The following is a 20,567-nucleotide window of genomic DNA, read 5'->3' as shown; positions in this document are numbered from 1 at the left end:
CCATTTGGTAGCTTTTCGAAGTGGATTAGCGTGAGATTGCGACAGGCGAGGATGGCGAGAGCGACGGCATATGTGAATTCCTAAATTAAAGACAAATCCACATGTCTGCGCCATATGCGCGTTGTCTACCTCCCGCACGCCCCGCCTCCCAACTATCACCGCCCTCCTCCTCCTCGACAAGCTCCTCGCACCAATTTCTCGACGGCGGCCATATGCGAGCAGTCAATAGCCCATTGGCTGGCATTTTGTTTGTACTTTAAGGCAAAAATAACGGCTATAAAAGGCAATCTGGAAGGAATAAAACGCGATGTAAAGCTCAGATCTTTAATTGGCGCGGCAGTTTTGAGTAAGAAAAGAAAAGGAGGAGAAAGAGAATGTTATTAGCAGCCCACCTCAACTGCGCTGGTGTACATGTGCCAGTGTTTTAATCACTTCCTGCAGGGCTCCTGGCCATTGGTTTTTTGTTTTGATGCATGCGGCCCAGCGTGGCCCTCCCAAGCCGATCCCGCCGTTGCCTTTTTTTATTCTTCGGTGGGAAACGTTTGGCGGGATTCTCGCACACCTGGACGAGACGCATCGGGACGCCAAGGCTTGGAACAGTCGTCCGGCCGAAAGCCTCCAGCTCAGAGACGTCCAACTGGCATTCATTTGCGACCTATTGCACTTTTTTTTTTTTTAAGCAGCTCATCACATTCTCATCGCTAACTACTCATAGTGATAATGGCGCTTTTCCTTGTCACCCTGTCGATTAGCAATCGCTGATCACGTGTGTGTATGTGTGTGATTAACTCCACTAACTGGTACTTGACCATGATGGTCACCAGTAGGTGGAGCTCAGCCTCTAATTGCCGAAAAGTGAAACATGGCACGGACTCGCTTCATTCACTAATTGGCTACAATGAGGATGCCTTCAAGCGTGTGTGTGTGTGGGGGGGGTGGGGTGGGGGGGTTATTTTTACTTTTTCAGATTTTGCTTTTCGTCCATCTATTTTAACATAGAATGCAATTAAGGCTACACAGCACAGCGGAATAATACGCAATAAAAGGAGACTCACCACGTTTCCGTCGTTGCGCCAAACCAAGATGGCTGAAATTGGGCACATGGCTGCAGCGCATGCCTCGCGTCGTACTCGCTGTCGGCACAGGAAGTGATGCAGCCTAGACACAAACAAACCTTGTCAATCGTGTTTTACATCTCTTACAACTTATTTACAAACGTAAAAAAAAATAAACATTTTAATTTAAGGGGGGGGGATCAGACCGTTTTCTCAAAAAAGAGACCGAGTGTGCTTGCTACAAGCCGTTGTCACTCTTGAGTTGATGTTTAATGTCCCACCGATACATGAAACCAGAGACCAAAAAATGCGTAGCACCACAGACGGTAATTTCGCATCAATGTGATGATAATCTTCAAACAGCAAATTGAATACACACAGGGCAGCAAAACACACATTTGCGTCAATAAATCCATAAACAGAGGGGCCTCGCTAAAAGGTGACGTTGCAAAAACAAGCTTCGCTATCGAGTGCTACTTTCTCGCTATGCCCCCCCCCCTTCCCCCAGTTTTTCTGGCTTGTTCGGGAAGTTGATGAAATGTGTCTTTGGTGGTCATTAGGCAGCAGCCATCAGCTGTCATTCTATTAGCCGACACGCCTCCCTTAACGGCATATGGCGCGGCGGGATAAGATGACAAGATGCAAATGCAGTTGCAGTTGTGGCGGCTGGGGGGTGGGGGGGGGGGGCGGGAAGGACGACTTATTTATTGCGCTGGCTCGTATGCATGCGCTGACGGATGGAATAGCAAAAAACCAAAAAAAACCCAAACAAAACAACAACAACAACAAATCAAGACGTCTCTCGCGACGATTTGGCGTATTGATCCTTGTTTGGCGATCAGATTATACAGCTGCCAAGTCCTCGGGGGCTTGTAAATACACTGTGTGTGCTTGTGTGAGTGTGCCCAAAAAAAAAGTGTAGTCCTCAAAGCACGCCCATCCCCCCCCCAATACCCCTCACCCACCCGCCGTCGCCGCCTCCTTCTATCTTGCGCTCTCGTCTCCCCATCCAAGCTGCTAAGCTGTCCATCTTGGTGCTGCCAAGAGGCCGTGTGAAGCCAAGCCAAACTAAACACAGGCAGGCAGCCCACCGCTCGTACGCGCGCAAACACAGACACACACACACACTCGTAGCAGTCATAGTAGGAGTCAGGTCGCATCCCTCCCAGCCAAAACAGTGCAACAGATCTCCGCTAATGGCAGCGAAAAAGTGACAGAATCAGTAAATTAGCTCCTCATTAGCCTTTGCTGACCCAATACCCCCCCCCCCCCACCCCCCCCAAACCAGCCCTCCTCACCCGAGAGAAAGAGCTCAACCAATCACAGTGCTAAATTAGCTTCCTGGATCAGACAGGAGCCACGGTTCTCAAACTGGCCCTCAGCCGAGAGCTTGGGCCTCCTCAGATAGGTTCGTTGAACATGTCATCACCACCCCCCCCTTTTTTTTGTTGTTGTTGTGAAAAAAAAAGACAGAATACAGAGATACATGGGCGGATGTCAACTCAGGAATCGCCGCAGCGGCAACGGAAGGGATTGTTGGATATTTCTTTTTGCAGGACCTCTTTGCGAAAGAAGCTCTCCTCTCTCCGTCCAGTTGAAATCAACGTGACGATTTTAAAGACGCGGTCCTTGGAAGCTATTTTACCCTGACCAAAAAAAAAACAAAAAACTTGAGAACATCCCCGCAAATGCCTCGGAGGCGCGCAATGGGGCCCGCAGTAGCCCGGCGGTGCCGCATAAGCAGATGCAGATGCCTTTGGAGGCAACCAGAGGGTCTGCGTTGAATTAGATAAATCCCAACAAAGGCCCCAGCGCAGTGACTGATCGATTCATTTGGCCTTATTAAGTCACTCCGACGAGCAATTTGTCAATGAGGGGTCGCCGCCGTGTGCGTTTACTGTGTGTGCGTGTGTGTGTGTGTGTGTGTGTGTGTGTTGTAGCGACACTCCGACTGCACAAAAACGTGTCACGCAATCACCTCGCTGCTTTCTTTTGTGCATCTCGCTTTTTGTCCAAGATCACCCTTCCATCTTTTTATATTAACATCTCATATTCATCCCCCCCTCCACCTTTTTGCATGCCAGCCTCCATATGGAAATGACAGACCAGACGAGATGGATCTGTATATTAAAGCCGAGGCTTACATCGACATTTGCATAATGTGGGGGGGGGGGGGCCGCCTTAGGGCGCTACCTGCCATCTGCATTCGCCCCGATGCACGCACGCATGCACACACAAACACGCGCGTCACGCGCGGACGAACAAACGGGTATCGGCTATCTGGACAAAAAGTTTTTCTCTTAATTAATTTAGCAATTAAAAGGGGAGGGAACAGAATCCCCCCCCCCATTCTTTTAATCTTCCAGCTGCACAAAGCGGAGGTCCACTAAAGCATGCTTGGAAGAGTTTGTGTGCAAGAAAATCCCCCCCCCCCCACACCTCCCCCTGCCAGACGCAATGTTACATAAAGTCTTCCCCGAAGAGTGACAAGGAGACAGGACAACTCCATGTGTCTTTCTTGGTATCCTGATACTTTAGTCCACATTGTCTGGTTTGAATCTCTACTGAATGTTTGGGATGAAGCACATTAACTCCAAATATCTTTTGTTTTGCCCCTCCCCCGCCAGACAAAGACGAGCCATCCAGCTACATCTGCACTAGCTGCAAGCAGACCTTCACCAGCGCCTGGTTCCTGCTCCAGCACGCCCAGCACACTCACGGAATCCGCATCTACCTGGACAACCAGCTGACCAACTGCTCGCTCACCCCCCGCATGGCTCTGCCGCCCCCGCCGGGCGCCGACGCCCTCCCCCGCTCGCCGCTGCCCACCTTCCTGGGCGACACCAACAACCCCTTCCACCTCCTGCGTATGGCCGCGCCCTTGCTCAGGGAACACCCCCCGCCGCCGGGCTTCATGGAGACCCGGCTGCCGGCCACCCCGCCCTTTGTGAGCCCGCCGCCCCCCCCCAGGCCCCCACTGGAGCGGCTGGGTCCAGAAGAGATGGGGCTGCTCTCCCAGCATCCCAGTGCCTTCGAGCGGGTGATGCGCCTGACGCCCATGGAGCCCCCGTCCATGGACTTCTCTCGGCGTCTGAGGGAGCTGGCGGGCAACACCAACAACAACGGAGGGCCCACGCCCCCCCTGTCGCCCAACCGCGTCCCCCCCATGCACCGCCTGCTAAGTCCCACGCTCTTCCAGCCGGGCTCCAAGCCGCCGGCCTTTCTCACCTACAACCCGCGGCCGCCCACCCCGCAGTGCGGACGCGGTTCCTCCAGTCCCCCGGACACGCAGGGTCAGAACCAGTCGGCGGGGAAATCCAAATCCTGCGAATTCTGCGGCAAGATTTTCAAGTTCCAGAGCAACCTGATCGTGCACCGCCGCAGCCACACCGGAGAGAGGCCGTACAAATGCCACCTGTGCGACCACGCCTGCTCCCAAGCCAGCAAGCTCAAGAGGCACATGAAGACGCATATGCACAACAAGTCCGGCTCCGTGGGCGGATCCCCTGAGGCGGAAAACCGAGGGGACGGAGCAGAGGGCGAAGACAAGCTCCGGGAGGCCGACGGAAGGGTCGCGGGGATGGACAATGAGGAGGAGGAGGAAGAGGAGGAGGAGGAAGAGGAGGAAGAAGAGGAGGAGGAAGAGCTGAGGAACGGCAGTCGGCCGGATTCCAACCTAAGCGAGGACTCTCAAGAGTTCAACCCCAACCGGGAAAACGGGCCCAGGCGGTCCCCCGAGGAGAAGCGCCTGGGCGGGGAGCGGGTCGGCGAGAGCGGCGGCGTGGGCATCATGCACCCGTACAACCACCTCGACAATCATCTCAGACTGAACCCCAACAAGAGGAGCCTCGAGAGACAGCCCAACGGCGACGGCCCCGGCGGGGGCGAGCCGGACCCGCAGGGCCGGAGCGACAGGGAGCAGAGCCGGGAGCCGGACGAGCCGGACCCCAGGCCCGTGATGAACGGCGGGATGGGCGTGTCCGAAGCCGAGTCCTTCCCGGGACTCTTCCGGCGCCGACCCACGCCCATCACCGTCCCGAGCCCTTCCAACAACAACAAGAGGATCAAGATCGAGCGGGAGCAGTTGGAACTGCCGCCCGCTCTCCCGCTCATCTCGCCGGAGAACGTCTACTCGCAGCTCCTGGCCGGCTACGCCGCCTCGCGCCACTTCATCCGGGAGCCCTTCCTGGGCTTTACCGACTCACGCCAATCCCCCTTCGCCACCTCTTCGGAGCACTCCTCCTCCGAGACGGGCAGCCTGCGTTTCTCCACGCCGCCGGGGGAGCTGATGGAGGGCGGCAGCGCCTCGGGCCGAAGCGGCAGCAGCACGCCGCACCTCCTGCGAGGGCCGGGACCCGGCCGGCCGCCCAGCTCCAAGGACCGGCGCAACGACACGTGCGAGTATTGCGGCAAGGTGTTCAAGAACTGCAGCAACCTGACGGTGCACCGACGCAGCCACACGGGCGAGAGGCCCTACAAGTGCGACCTGTGCAGCTACGCGTGCGCCCAGAGCTCCAAGCTGACGCGCCACATGAAGACGCACGGCCAGTTCGGCAAGGAGGTGTACCGCTGCGACATCTGCCACATGCCCTTCAGCGTCTACAGCACGCTGGAGAAACACATGAAGAAGTGGCACGGCGAACATTTGATGGCCAGCGACGTCAAACTGGAGCAAGCCGAGCGAAGCTAAGCGTCACGCGAACACAAACGCATACACGCGCGCGCACTCATCTGCCCCGACGATCTGCAAATGTCGAACGGAGGCGACCGGACTCCCCCGCGCGCCGTTCAATGCGTTTCACATTTAGTCCGGCGGGCTTCTTCGATTCTCGATAGAATCTCGCTCCTTTACCCAAACCCCCCCCCCCCCCCCCCCCCGTTTCGAATTTAAGGACGCTTTTTGGATTAAAAGTTGAAATATCTTGGACAGCTAAGAGGGGGATCCGGTTGCCTCGAATCGACTTTTGCAGATGACCTTTGACCCGGATGACTGAGAGCCTCCACAGACATCTTTCCTATGACTACTTTGAACAAGGGGCATGGCTGGATAATCTCTCTTAACGTCGAAAAAAAACAAAAACAAGACTGATCGGTGTTTCTTCTTCTTTTTTTTCTTTTTTTTTATTTGATTATTTCTCTTGTCGCCTGAGAATATTAAAACTTTCAACCTTGTCCGGACACCTCTAATGATTTTAGGAATTCCACGGAGCCTTTCTACTGTGCAATAATTTGTGTATTTATTGGATTTTTTTTTTCTTTTTGGTAAAATTTGGCATGTGCAGATACATCTTGTGTGTGTTTCATTTTTTTTTTAATGTGCTCAAATTGTTTTTAATGATTTAAAAAAAAAAGTTTAATTTCTAATTGGAAATTGGAAAGAAGTCGCCCTTCGGAACAATGATAATAATCCAGTTTTGTCCTCTAAGGAAAGTTATTATCATGCGAGTGAGTAAATGATGTTTTCTATATGCCAAGTGCAGCAGCGGACTACAATCTCACCCCCCTCCCCCCGCCCCCGCCCCGCTCCTCTCCAGCACTGCTCAATTTCAGCCTGCCAATAATTGATTTTTGAAAAATTTATTTATAGAGGGACAAGGCGCACTGAAATACAAGCAAACACAGTTGCTGTGTTTGCTGTCGACCAGGACGTAAAACAAACGGAAAGAAAAAACAGGTTGCACTTAATGCTTTCGCCCATGTAGGATTGAACCACCATATTTAATATGTCTGCTTGTTAAGTTAAGACTACTTGTGATTCATGTGAGAGGGGAACAGTCCCGTTTATGTAAATATTACTTTTTTCTGTTAGTTAAAAAAAAAAGAAAAACAGAAAAAAAAAAGAAAATATGCGCCCCAACTGTTTTCCGAAAGAGGCGGCCTAAAAACAATCAAGAAGACCAGCTGCTTGCGTCGCCATTGTATGTGTGCATGTGTGTGTGTGTGTGTGTGTGTGTGTGTGGATGCATAAATGGGAGTTATCGCCTCAGGCCCCTCCCACCTCCTCCCTCCTCCAGCCGCAGGTCAAATTTAGTTATTTTAAATAGTTTCACGTGGGGTGGGGGGGAATTCATTTTATATATTTGGAACTAAATTGATTCCAGTTAAACGTTTGCGACACCATTTTGGGATATGTAGAGAAGAACGCGTCCAATTGATTTGTTTTAAATTATGAACAGCGTTTTATTGGTGTGAAATGTTTTCTGCTTGGCTTAGTAAGTGTCAGGCAAATCCAACCCCCCCCACCCCCCCACTCCTGTCACTTTGTGGAAACATTCACAGATGCCGGGTCAAATCGAACCATTTTCATCAACCGTTAAAAGCGGCTGTTCGGTTTCAAACTTCTGCTTCGCTTCAGTGTCCTCGACGATGACAATTGGTCATTTCACCCCAAAATTAAAGCGTTAGTGATGACACCTTGAATTAAACTCACTCCGGGTCAAATTGACCCACTTGAAATTGTTGCAAGTCGTTTCCCCGACACAAAACGTTCATTTTAAACGGCTTGAGAAGCGCAGCGGGTCATTTGACATATTTGCAATGAAAGGATTACGAGTACAAAAAATATATAGATATAAAATAAATTATTTCACACAATTTGCACACGCCCCCCCCCCCCCCCCGAGTCAAACTGACCCAAAAATTTTTTAATCTTGGTTGCTGACAATGTAAAGTAACAGGAGCCACTGCCTGAAAACGAACAGAGGGGGCAACCAAATAACCACAAAAACAATCAAAGATTGTGATAATATTGAGCACATTTGGCTGCGTGACCTTGAACGATTGCCCCCCCCCCCCCAAAGTCCCGCTATTGTCAAAATGAAAGGCAGGAGGATGAAGAAGTGTGAGCGGCATTGGCGGCGGGACCTTGACCAACGAGTCATTCAAATCAAATTGGAAGCATATGAAATGTGTTTTTTCATTTATGGGGGGCGGGGGGGGGGGGGGGGGGGGGCTGGGGAACGGGCCGCGTCTTCTTTTCGGGAGGGAGGGAAGACAGCGAAAGCCACATGAAAGCAGCGCATGCCATATTTCATTAAGAATAAATAAATAAATAAGGAAATGTCCTCGTCTTCATTTGTGTTCCAACAGGGGGGAAGGAAAATAAAAAAATTAAAAATTAAAATCCCTGAATTTTGATCAGGAATTAACACGATAACGTTTATAAAAGTAGGCCATACATGAAATGTACTTGCTTCATGCAAATAAGTATTGTTTCCTCCCCTTTGTTTGTTTTTTTGTTGTTGTTGTATGCTGGTGGAGGGATTTGAAAAGTTACACAGTCATGCCAGAGTGTGGTGCCATGTTTTGTTTTTAAAGGGGAGAAGAAAAAAATTAAAATAAAAAGGACTTGCAGGGACACTTTTCCACCTACTGAGACATTTTTCTTTTAGGTTTTGTAAGAGCGAGAGTGAGTGTGTGTGTGTGTGTGTGTGTGTGTGTGTGTGTGTGTGTGTGTGTGTGTGTGAGAGAGTGTGTGTCCTCATGGTTGCTTGAAGGTCTTGTGATGACACAATTTGAGAGAGAGAGAGAGAGATGAGGAAAAAAAAAAGACCCTGATTTCACAACTTCCACTTTGGCTTTGTACAAATTGACTTTTTTTTCTCGTCCTTGTTGCTTTTTATTTCTGGTGGGAACGGGAAGGGAGGGCGGGCAAGGGAATGGGGGGGTGGTGAGGTGGGGGGGTTGCATTGTTGTGCAAAAAAAACAAAAAAACAACAACAAAAAACAAAAGAAAAAACCCCAAAACAAAACAAAAAAAAAAGTCATCTCAGAACACCTGCTGTTTTGAGCATATATGTATTTTTGTAATGTGTTGAAAAATCAATACAAGAAAGCCAACACTTCAATAAATGTTGCAATTGCTCTATGATTGAACACGCTCGGCATCGGCTGTCATTTTGTCCTCTTTCTTTTATTGTTGTTGTTGTTGAGCCGCCTCGATGGGAGTCATCGCCACGGTTCCCATGGCAACGCGCATTGGGAAAGGAGAACGATCCGGATGCGTTCTACAAGAGTGAATCGCACTTTTTTTGTTGTTTGTTTTAAACAGACCAGGCACACCGGAGCCATCACACACACACACACACACACACACACAAAATAGTAAAATAATTGAATCATATTTATTTCCTGATGAATCGAATGACTCAATTTCAAAGTCGGCTCATTCACAACAATTATTTTGCAGTAATTCCTGCCGCTTTTTTTAAACAACAGATTTAATTTTATTTTTACAACAAAATTGGGCACTAATGCGTTTCAAATTTCAGATAACTGTTTTCACATGAGCTCTTATTAATCTGAAAAATTAACTTAAATTTCGAGAGATTGGACCGATTTGGAATCCACTTGAGCACATCAGGAGCGTTTCATCAGATTTTCGACAAAGATGACATCATTCTGGACGGCTTCAAAAATCGTCAATTCATTCATCTTTTTGACAAAAATGTGAGCAGTAATTTACATTTTCAACTCAACTAAATATTCTTGATCTGTAAAATAGTCTGAAATGCGTCCATGATTAAAAAAAAAAGGTTTATTATGTGCTCATAATTTTTTTGTTTGTTTACATTTTCTTGAAACATATATCAAAAGCAATTGAGGCCTAAAAAAATTATAATAAAAAAAATAAACCTGTGGGGAATTCCCTCGGATGAGATCGCCCCCCCCCTCTCCGTTCCCGCCCTGTATTTAAAAGAACAAAAACTTTTGATAAAACGTGTTATTGCCGGTGGCTATTTTCCAAACATTCTCCATTTTTACAAGGGAGCCACCTCAACCAATGTGAGGTGGGGGGGGGGGGGGTGACCAAGCCTCCCTTCCCTCCCCAACGGGGCTACATAAACGGCATAACTGCGAATATGAGTCACCGCTTTTTTGGGCTGGCGAGCGGCGAGCTGTCGACAGTCTCGCGCCTCGCCGCCGAGGAGCCCGACTTAAAGGAACCCTGCATATATTTTTGAGATACACTTTTATACACTTTTGAGAGATTCCAGAGTGTGTGCAGAGGGGAGGGCTGACATCTGGGTGCCATGTTGAGGCTTTTCGGGTCTTCTGGTCAGCAGAAATGCGCACGCTGAGAGGATGTCATGTTCCCACACAAGTCTCATCCTCGCCGTGGCACCACTACTGACACAACAATTGGACTCGCATGTCTCGCCGCACATGTTCGCGCGCAAAAAAAAAAAAAAAAAGGTCACCATAAAATTCTTAAAAGCTCGCCATGACAAACGATCTCCTCTGACATTCCGGGCGCCATCTTGACATGCCCGAGAACAAAGTTGTATTCGCCCTGTGCGTTTTTTTTTTTTTGACCGAGCCGTAATTCACGTCGCCGACCTCAAACGTGCAATCATGCAATTTCATTTGGCAGAATTATTCCCGTACGGAACCGTCCGTTTTTTTTTTAAGTGTCCCCGCTGCTATATAATCAGGGGCCACACAAATGTTCCGGCCGCGACGTGAGCTTTTGAAAAAAAAAAAAAAAGGGGGCCGAGAGCCCTGGGGCGCCTGTGGGTGGCGGAGATGTGCTGCATCTTCGTCAAGGGTGGGGGTGGGGCAACCAAAGCATCCTGCATATTCAGCTCCAGGTCCACATACTAGTACATTCTTTCTTCTCACTAGTAAGACAATCCAACACACTAGTGCACAATTCAATCTTAGGAGCAAACTTCTGTACTGTACTAGAGACACGACTAGGCTTGTGTCATTCACTAGCAGCTTCCTGGACCAAACCAGTAGCAAGAAAATGGCCAATAGTTTAACAGTTTGAGCCCTGCGAGTCCCAGGGACTCACTGATCAGAAAAATCCCATTATGCATTTCGAGAGACCCAAATTTCGAATTCTGAAATGGTCTACTTATTCATTGCATATGATAATAACACAAACAAAAACAATATATATGGATAATAGGTTTATTTCTTAGAAACAAATGCTGCACAAATTTAAATAATTCAGGCATACAAGATTTTTATCGCAAAAAAACGATCCAACTTTAGCCGCTTTCCTCTGTGATATCATCGCAATAAACTTTCGCAACACTTGTTCGCAACACTCGTTCGCAACACTCGTCGTTACACGACTTGGGAATCGTCTGCTTTCCACGCGGTGAAGGCCGATCTCGCCAATATCGTCTCACGAGAACGTAATCTCGTCACGCGAGATGACTTAACGCGAGATCGAAACAACAATGGCGGCGATGAGCAAACTGCGATCGTTGCTGGGGGAAAAAACAAAAAAAAAGGATTTACCATAGTTTTTTTTGCTGAGGAATTTCCTTGTGTCCCAAAAACGCACATTAGTTGGAACTGTGCGTCTGGCGGGAAAATTATGCGTCTAGGACGCGGGACGCAGAGGTAACGAGATGGCTGAAATCATAGTTTTGCCTTACTAGAAACAAGTTGTCCTACTAGTAGGCTAAAGTTCCCCCCATGAGTCCCCCCCCCCCCCAGAAATGTAATACAATAGTAGAAGGCAGTAGTAAAAGCGTGATGAAAATCAGTATCCTCCATAAAAAGGCTCCTAGTGCAGGACGCATGGGACAGCGGTGCGATAAACTCTTCTTTGTTGTGAAATGTAAGAAAGCCAAATATATAGTTGAATTGCTCAACTTAAAATTGAGCAGTTTGTCGACTTGAAATTTTCCGTTCAATTGTACTACTATGTGGACCTTAGGCCGGAGATCCGGGACATCGACATGTTCGAAATGGGCTTTTTATACGCGTCGGACCATGGCCCTCGTCGTCAAAAGTCAGCGCGGGAAATCGCGGGGTGGAGTAAAACCATGTCCTCATTGGAACAGGGTGTCAGCAGGGACTGCGGTCCGCCGCCCGGGCCGCACGGAACCGCAGGGGAGCCACAGAGGATTCGACTTTACTGGCGGCCCCTCGGCGCATGCCCACGTACTAATCTGCCGTCCCTGACCGGGCTTTCCAGTGGAACGGCGGTGCCCGCTCAACCAACTACTCTGTGAGAGGAAATCCAGCCCAGATGCCGGCCGGCACTTGGGAAGAGTCTGGAAAATATGGTGGGAGGGGGGGAGATTCCTTTCATGGGGTGCTGGTCACTTGACAGCTGTGGTTTGGGATAGTTCCAGAGAACCTTGACCGCACCAACAAAAAGCCTCATTCATTTGAGGACAGCCCGGGGTTACTGGGTCACAACCATTGCGATGGTGCCCTTGAGCAAGGTATCCAAACCCCAGCGGCGTGCAGTCAATGCATTATCAAAGGAACTGACCTACATTTACAACCTAAGTTCTAATATTTGTTCCATAAAATGGCCTGATGCCCCCCACCCCCAAAAAAATCGGCATTAATTTTAGCAGCATTCCTTCCGTTACATGAATGCAAGATACAATATAGATTTTGTTTCAATCAGATTTCAGGATTTACGGTTGCCACGTCAATCTAATCTAACCAAAATTTCTAAGTGACCCCCAAACCTTTAAACGGGAGTGTATGTTTTGGCAAGAAGTCCTACGGACTGAACGTACCACAGAAAATAATTTTTGAGAGAGTCAGTCTGCGGCTATAGGGACATCAATGAACTCCTACTCTCTATGGTTCTGGACAACCAGGACACAAAGACAGATTAGGTAGAAATAAATAAGTACTTAATGCCTTTATTTAATAACGAGCAATTAATTGGTTCGGGTTTTGTAGGTCCAGAGGGTGGGGGACGGGGCTGATTGGGTGGGGACTGAGGGTTTAGAAGGTAGAGGGAGTTTGAGGGTGAGGAGCGATTATCTGCAAGAGCATAATGATTTCTCATATAATGTCTAAGATTTATGACTTGTAATCCATCCATCCATTTTCTAATCCAGTTATCCTCACGAGGGTCGCGGGTGTGCTGGAGCCTATCCCGGCTGTCTTCGGGCAGGCGGCGGTGTACAGCCTCAACTGTTTGCCAGCCAATCGCAGGGCACACATAGACGAACAAGCATTCACGCTCAAACTCACACCGAGGGTCAAATAAGAGTGTTCCATGAACCTGCCATGCATGTTTTTCAAATGTGGGAGGAAACCGAAGTACCCGGAGAAAACCCACGCAGGCACAGGGAGAACATGCAAAGACCAGACAGGAAGGCCGGAGCGGAATCGAATACAGTGTGTACATACACTGTGAGAGAAATGTGCTAACCAGTCGTCCACCATGCCAGCCACGACTTGTAATTATCATTATTATGGCATTAGAAGTTGTGAAATTGTTGACATTTGAGAAAAATTGGAGAGCAGACCTCCACCAAGAAGAGAGAGGAAAATATATTTAAAAACAACAACAACACAAAACCCTGCTTACAAATCAAAAAAACCAAAAGCTCAATTGGGGAACCAACTGGCTGATTCATCAGCCAACCAACCAACCAAGCAACCAACAAACCAGCCGTCAAGCTGACCAACAACCAGTAAGCTAACGAACCAGCAAGCTAACAAAACAATCAACCATCCAGCAACCCAGCCCACCAAAAACACAGTTGGATGTTCTGGTTGTAAACAAACACGCAAATGAACAAATAAAATGCTCCTACCTTGTTTCCAAAGGAATTCTTGAGTAGTAGAATCCATGTAATTCCTCGAATCAACAGTCATCCAAACAACTTGGGAGTTTCAAACTTGGTTAGCCAGCACCTGGGGATGTTCTTCTTCTCTTGGATTTCTGGAATGACAAAGGCAGCCTGCTACCTCCTAGTGGAGTAGCAGATACACGTTACTAACCCCAAGGGTGGAATGAATGCAGGTGACATACACAAGGTACAGTGATAGGTGAAAATTTGCAATTCAGACAGACCACATTAAATAAAAATAATAATAATAAAAATAGCCTTTGCCCTTCCGACACACTGAACACATTTAAACCTATGAAAGCTACTTTTGACACTAATTGTAAGAGCCTATTTTCACATGCCTGCCACCAACAAAATGGAAGACTATCATATGACCTCTCTTTGAGGAAGTAAAAAGATGAAGACTATCGCAGTTCGTATCACAGACTTTTAATTTATCGTTTCATACATAAGGTGATATAAAGGTCGGATCGGTGACTTGTGGGTTGTGGCTGCACAAGAATGGAAACCGGACCAACGCCCGTACTGTTTCCACAACATCTTGAAGCATGAAAACATATTTCACCTGGACTTCCCAGGTGGGGCATGTCTTACGTAGACACCGCCCGAAGGGGGTCAGCGTCGCCCCTACTGGCCAAGCGTGGCGTGGAGGTGCCATATTAAAGTTCCTCCATTTGATTTTGGCCTTACTGTCATTATGTCGTAATAAGTAAGTGTGTGTGAAGCTGAGTGCGATGAGCTTTCATCCAGACTTAATTATAGAGTACGTTGCATAGCCATCTTTCGCTGGGCAGCTTCTTCCTTGTGCTCTTTTAAGCCCGCCTCCCCCTGACACATTCTTTTATTGTGTGTTAATCACAAGGAGACGCGAAGCCGTTTGCGGTTGGTTTCCTCACCGGTCCGTACACGAATCCCGAGCGCTGCGGCGGCCGGATGGAATGTGATGTCGGCGCATCTTTGCTTAAGTCCGTGCATTTGACACAATTGTAAGGGTATTCAAGTTTGGAAAAGATAAATAAGTAGGCAACCAGCTTGCCAACCAACCAAATGCATGGGGGTGAAATGGGCTGACTGGCTAACCAATCAAACAGCTAGCTCAATAACTAGCAAGCTAACAATCTAAGTAGTTCTCTAGTTAAGTGCAGATAGTTGTCACATGCACCATTAAGCCAACATTGTCAGAGGCCTGTCAAATCTTCTGGACAATGATTCAAGATTTTATTTTATTTTTTTAACTATTTAGCCATTCAACCAAACAGCCAGCTAGCTATCTAATTAGCATATTAACAAATGGTAGCCAACTAACTAACCGACACAACTGACTTATTACAATAGCCATTTCTCTTTCCTTAATGACGTGCCTTTCACACCTCAAATATATTAAAATGCTTTTGACGAAAGGCCTTACTGCTCAAATCCGATGTGTGAAGTTGGACAGATGAATGAGGTGACTTTGACAGGGGATGGCCAACAAAAGGAAAAGCGGCATCAGAATGATGACGATGATGGCAAATCCCCCGTGGGAATTTAATTCTGTGTCATTAATTTAAGAGGTAGCCATAAAACACTCCACGTCTGTGCCTTTTATGAAGAAAATCATTTGCCTTTTATCAGACTTTTATTATTCTTTTTCTTTGTACAGTCACACGCTGGGAATGTGTGCACGCATGTGTGTTTGTTTGCCACATGGCCGAATCTCACCACATTCACATCAAGTGACGGCAGAATCTAAGTTGTTCCCTTGCAAACATGAGGGCAGCAACAGAGCGGCATTCGTATGACAATATGTTCACTATTGGGTTATTTCCGAGCTAAACTGGCAGACAGTCTCAAAAACTGAGAAAAACCTTATAACTAGTTAACTAGGCAACGCAACAAACCAACCAACAGAGTATTAACTATAATAAGTAGCTAATTAGCTAAGTAGCTAAAGTAACCTTAAATAGCTAATTAACAAGCAACCCAACCAAATGACTAGGGAGCAAACCAACCAACTAATGAATGGGCTAAATGACGAACAAACCAGCTAAGGAGACAATTTGTTTGCTAGTTAAGTAGATGGGTAACCAAACAAATGGCAGATTGATGATTGCCTAAACAAATCATCCAGTTATTTGCTAGTTAGACGGCTAGCGATGTAATCAATCAATTACCTAGCTTAAAAAAATGCCTAGTGCTGTCAAATTAGTAATTTTGTTAGTAAACCAGCTACCAAACAAAAAAAAAGGTTTAATTAGGGAAATGTCTATTCTGGAGCTAAATGTTAAAACACCCCCCCACCCCCCCAAAAAAAATGTTGCTGTGAGTTGAAAACAAAAAGTGTCCTTTCTTTAGAACATATGTCTTCAAGGCTATAACAAGATAAACACTCTTGCTTTTTAAAATCAACAATAGAAAACACGGCTCATGGATTTTTGCGTCAAAGCTAGGTCATTATTGCGTTTGCTATTGTCTGTACAAATAATGGAGAGGAATTTACTGGAATTTTATTGAAAAATACAAATCAATATGGACTGTTATGAGCCTTTTTAATTTGACACAAAAGAGTTGGGTATGACGCCGACGGCACTTTAGCACATGAGGCTTTCTGCTCCAACTAGTCAACTAACATTAGCTGCATATTACACGTCTGTTGAATAAATCTTAATGGTTAACCGATTGACACAAAAAGGCACATGACTTAGAATTGACTACACGCACACACTGTAAATTCTTACTAGATGGACCTCTGTTCTCGTTTGTGAAAGCCACACCTTGTGTGATACACAGAAACAAAGATGCTGCTGTTCTGGCACAGGAACAGACTGCAGCAGGAAGCATGATGCCACCAAGGAGTCATAACGCTGATTAACAGCTGCCTCTAATTAAAGATCAATGGCCGGGCTTTCAAAGGTGATTTGTTACATAAATTAGGATGCCCACTGTCCATTAACGGCGTCCGTGTCTCAGTAACAGATTGAGCCGCTCGCCGGAGACCGCCACGCAGACCATAGCTCACCCATCTCCAATCCCCCTGCGGATGTTTATGGACGGGCTTTTATTTTGGCAGTGTGCTGAAATGTCACATCCGTCAAGAGTCGCCGCCAGGGTAGCCAGATGTGCCCCACAACGCACGGCTTTTATTTCATGTATCAATGCATCTCGAAATGGAGGCGCGCCATCGAGACGCAGCTTTGAGTCATTTGTACTCAATGGTCATCAATACACGGGGACAAGGGAGATTTGGTTTTCAATGTGCTTTTACAATTATAGCCTGGGTTAATGTTTTGATTCCCGCTTTAGCATGTTCCAGGGACAAAGCAGTTTGAAATAAAACTGCTGAGAACAATCGAGATGTCTCCATTTATTCAATTTCAAAAGACCATTCCAAGGCACCTAGTATTCAACCTGCAACACAGATGGTCAAGTTTAGAACACAAATTGAATCAAGCAACGTTGTACTACTTACCCGGCTCCTGAAGTAGCGAGGAGATATTTTGACTTGATCGGGGTGGATGAGAGGACTGTAGTAGTGAGGAACTTTTACTTCATCTGGCTGGTTGAGAGGACTGTAGTAGCTGGAACCTGACTCTAGTCTGTCATGCAAGACGCTCCCTTGACCAATGGCCTGTTCAGTGTTTTGTGGTGGTCCAGCAGCATCCACCCAGGGCCATATGGGCTCATCTTTCTCATAGTGAAGATCCTGGTTGTAGTTTGTACCGTGCTCAAAGCTGCTGCTGAAGTGAGTTGCCATGCCTGGAGGATACCGTCCGGTCAAGAAAAAGTAGTCGAAAGGATAGGGCACGTAAGGGATGCCAACGTATGGCGGGACAAAGCCAGGAGGGAAACGCGCTACACTTTGGGGTGTCGAGTCGAAAGGAACTGGCAGGGGTTGAGGACGAGGTAGTTTTGGGATGCCATGGACTTCGCGCTCAAAGGTTTTCTCCAGGCGGAACAGCTGAACGGGTTGGAACTGTAGTTGTGGGTATGGGGCAGGTTGGGGCTGAATTGGGCCAAAACCAGACATGTCAGGACCGCCAGAGACCGGCAATTCTGGGACTGCAACATCACCCGACGCGTCAAGTTGTTCATCCGTGTCCACTGCGTCGGGAACGTTTTCAGCACCACTTTAGACCTGCTGTTCATTACCTGGAAGCAGAATAATGCACGAGTCAAACTGAAGCACAGGCTCAATTTTTTTTTTCTAAAGATACAGACCATGTGCCCAGACATTGGCAACGTGAGTGGCATCCTCTTCCACAATTGGAGTCCTTGCCCCAGAAACAGACAGATGAAGTGTGAACTTTTGCTTTGGCGGTTCTTGCAACAGAATTCCGGGTCTGAAGTGATTGCTCGGGAAAGACCTGAGGCCAACAGCTAAGAAGAAGAACATTTTTTGACACCCATTGCAAGCAGTCAGCTTGGAAAATGATTTTGAGGTTCAGTTTCAGGGGAAAAAAAAATAACGTTTGTCAAACCATAGCCATGTCCAATTAGACAAGTGTTTGGCCACCACTACGTAAAGGCTAAATTTTAAGTAACTTTAGTTGTAGTTTTTCACTATTTGTGAAAAGTCCCCGATACCTTTTAAGAAACTGAAGTCAAAATGTCTTTGATCACAAGATTAACTACACATGACACCCACAAAAAAACAAACCCAAAACCTCTTATTGCTATCATGCTACACCTTAGCGTTAGCCAAAGAATCACCGTCATTATTTACCTTGCCCGTATGGGTGGCAGAGAGCAGCGGCAGCCATCGCAACAAGAAGCAAAGCCCTGTTGGAACGCAAACGTTTGACACAAAAATTTACTAAAAGGAGGCACAAAACAGAACATCAAAAATTGCCCACTCACACGGAAGCCACCCAACCAGTCATGACGACAACAAAAGGAGCAAAGTCGTAACTCATGCACGAACAGGACTGTTTTTTTAAATGGTGCCAATGGCAAGTTTGGACCAATCGGGAGGCGGCAGCTTGGCGGGCCACAGCTGCCCCACGTTCAATCCTGACGAAGTCGCGGGCTCGCACTTGGCAACGAGTTACACATGGGCTTTTATTTTTCTATTCATATATTCGGTCTTCCTGTGTGGCGTTTGCGTCTTCTTCCCTTGCCTGCGTGGGTTTTCTCCGGATACTTTTAGAAAGCGGAGTACCCGGAGAAAACCCATGCAGGCACAGGGAGAACACGCCAACCCCACACAGCAAGGCCGGAGCCGGAATCGAACCCTGCAGCACTGTGAGGCTAACCAGTCGCCCACCGCGCCGCCAAAAATGTCCATTCACATACAGCACATTTGACAATAAAGTTGTATCCAATCCAATCCATTCAGCGATCATGGCTCTTTAATTTTTATGCTGGCTGGAGTCAATGTCCAATCATCAAGTCAACTGCTCACGGCACCGTCTTTGAATCGTGCAGGTGTACCTAATGTTTTGGCCGATGAAAAGCTGCAAGTTCAAGCTTCCTGTCAAACTGGGGTAGCGCAATGTGAGAACTCGGCGTCTTCTTCTTCTTCTTCTTGTGGCTGAAAGCGAGTGAAGAGCCATAAAAGACATGCAAATGTGTGCGCCGTGTCGGCGGCACATGCCTTCATTAAGATCTCATTGCTCCCCACGCAGCTTGAGACGCTGCCAAATGTGCCACGGCTCAACATTGTAACAATTTCCGGCACTCCACATGTGTATTTCCTGCCTTTCTAATCAGAATTCTATTTTGCGTCTCAAAAGGGGCTCCATTCAGGCGCACATTAGCAGCCCTCGTCAGCCCTAATGTGGCTGCTCGGGGCCACGGGCCACCAGCTGCATCCACTTGTCACTCGCTGCCGCACATGCCCCCGCTTACTCACTTACTCAATATCTGTCTGTGGTGCTCAATAAAATAAATAAATAAATAAATAAACCTAGCAAGACGCACTTTTATGGATGTTGACGTTAGGGACGTGCGCGTCCGTCACTGATGCTGATGAGAGACGTATTACCATACACTGCCATGTTTGGGCCGACGATCGAGCACGTCTTTGCTCATGGAATAAGGTATCGCGTGATTAGGTTCGCTCAAGTTATGGTAGGATTTAAGACAATGTGACACACTCTATTTTTGTGGTGCAATGATAAACCGAATAATCGACGTAGACGATTACGAATTTAAAATTGTCCCGATGCTTCAGCTTGTCACGGGCAAATGTTATCCGATTTTTGTCGTCCTCCATGAAAGTCGGACTGATTATCTTGGTGTCGTATCAAAATAGATGAAAAATTTAGTTTGACTTTGGGAAACAATGATTGACATTTTTTCCCCCCACATTTTTTTAAGGCATCTTAAGGACCAAACCAGTCACTGAATCATAATCAATTTATATCAATTTGAAACAATGTCATAATTTTGGGGGGGAATAAAAACGTTTTTAAATCCAATCAATCATCAAAATAATTGTGACTTGTTGCCCTACTCCAATTAGAATACGGTACGATAAATTACGATTAACTTGCGATTACCGGTACAATGCGAAGCCACAACATGATACGATTCACTCCAATTTCAATGCGATAAAAGATGATGCACGACTCCGTATTATGATCTGATACACTTTAGATATGATATCATTACAATACGATTCCATACAATTGATATCTAATAGGCCAAACTCCACTTTGGATACAATCAGTTTACCTCCAACTAGGATTTGATACGATTCGTCACTCCAATTACTCTACAATATGAGACGATGCGTTTCTTACATATATGATGCGGTATCATTTGGCTATCGTCATGTAATTGTGTGTATCAAACACATGAACAGTAAGAGTGGATGACATTTTGCTACACTTTCATTTTTTTTTGTTTGTTTGTTTTTTGAGTGAGGCATGGATTCGAGTGGGTTGCAAATTGGAGCTGATCCCGATGCAAATCTAGCGGATTTTCCCCGCGCAGCCGGCGCATTCTCCAAACAAATCAAACGCAG

At 47.0% G+C, this 20,567-nt stretch overlaps 1 protein-coding gene and 1 pseudogene across 1 annotated transcript in view; one reads left to right on the top strand and one right to left on the bottom strand.

Annotated features, from left to right (window-relative positions):
• LOC147187880 (B-cell lymphoma/leukemia 11B-like) overlaps positions 1-8,412 on the top strand; it is a 36,691-nt gene extending 28,279 nt beyond the window's left edge. The window contains exon 3 of the mRNA XM_086099694.1: positions 3,683-8,412. Coding sequence (XP_085955820.1) covers positions 3,683-5,745 — 2,063 coding nt within the window. The 3' untranslated portion in view covers positions 5,746-8,412. The remainder of the gene's footprint in view (positions 1-3,682) is intronic.
• An 8,584-nt stretch (positions 8,413-16,996) lies between these two features.
• Positions 16,997-18,480, bottom strand: LOC147187879 (uncharacterized; annotated as a pseudogene).
• Between the last annotated feature and the right edge of the window lie 2,087 nt (positions 18,481-20,567).

The sequence above is a fragment of the Hippocampus guttulatus genome, chromosome 20 (assembly GCF_054856545.1).
Source record: "Hippocampus guttulatus isolate MCC_2025c chromosome 20, RoL_Hgut_1.0, whole genome shotgun sequence".
Lineage (NCBI taxonomy): Eukaryota > Metazoa > Chordata > Actinopteri > Syngnathiformes > Syngnathidae > Hippocampus > Hippocampus guttulatus.
The sequence above is the reverse complement of the archived record's forward strand: the minus strand, read 5'-3'. Positions and strand labels throughout refer to the sequence as shown.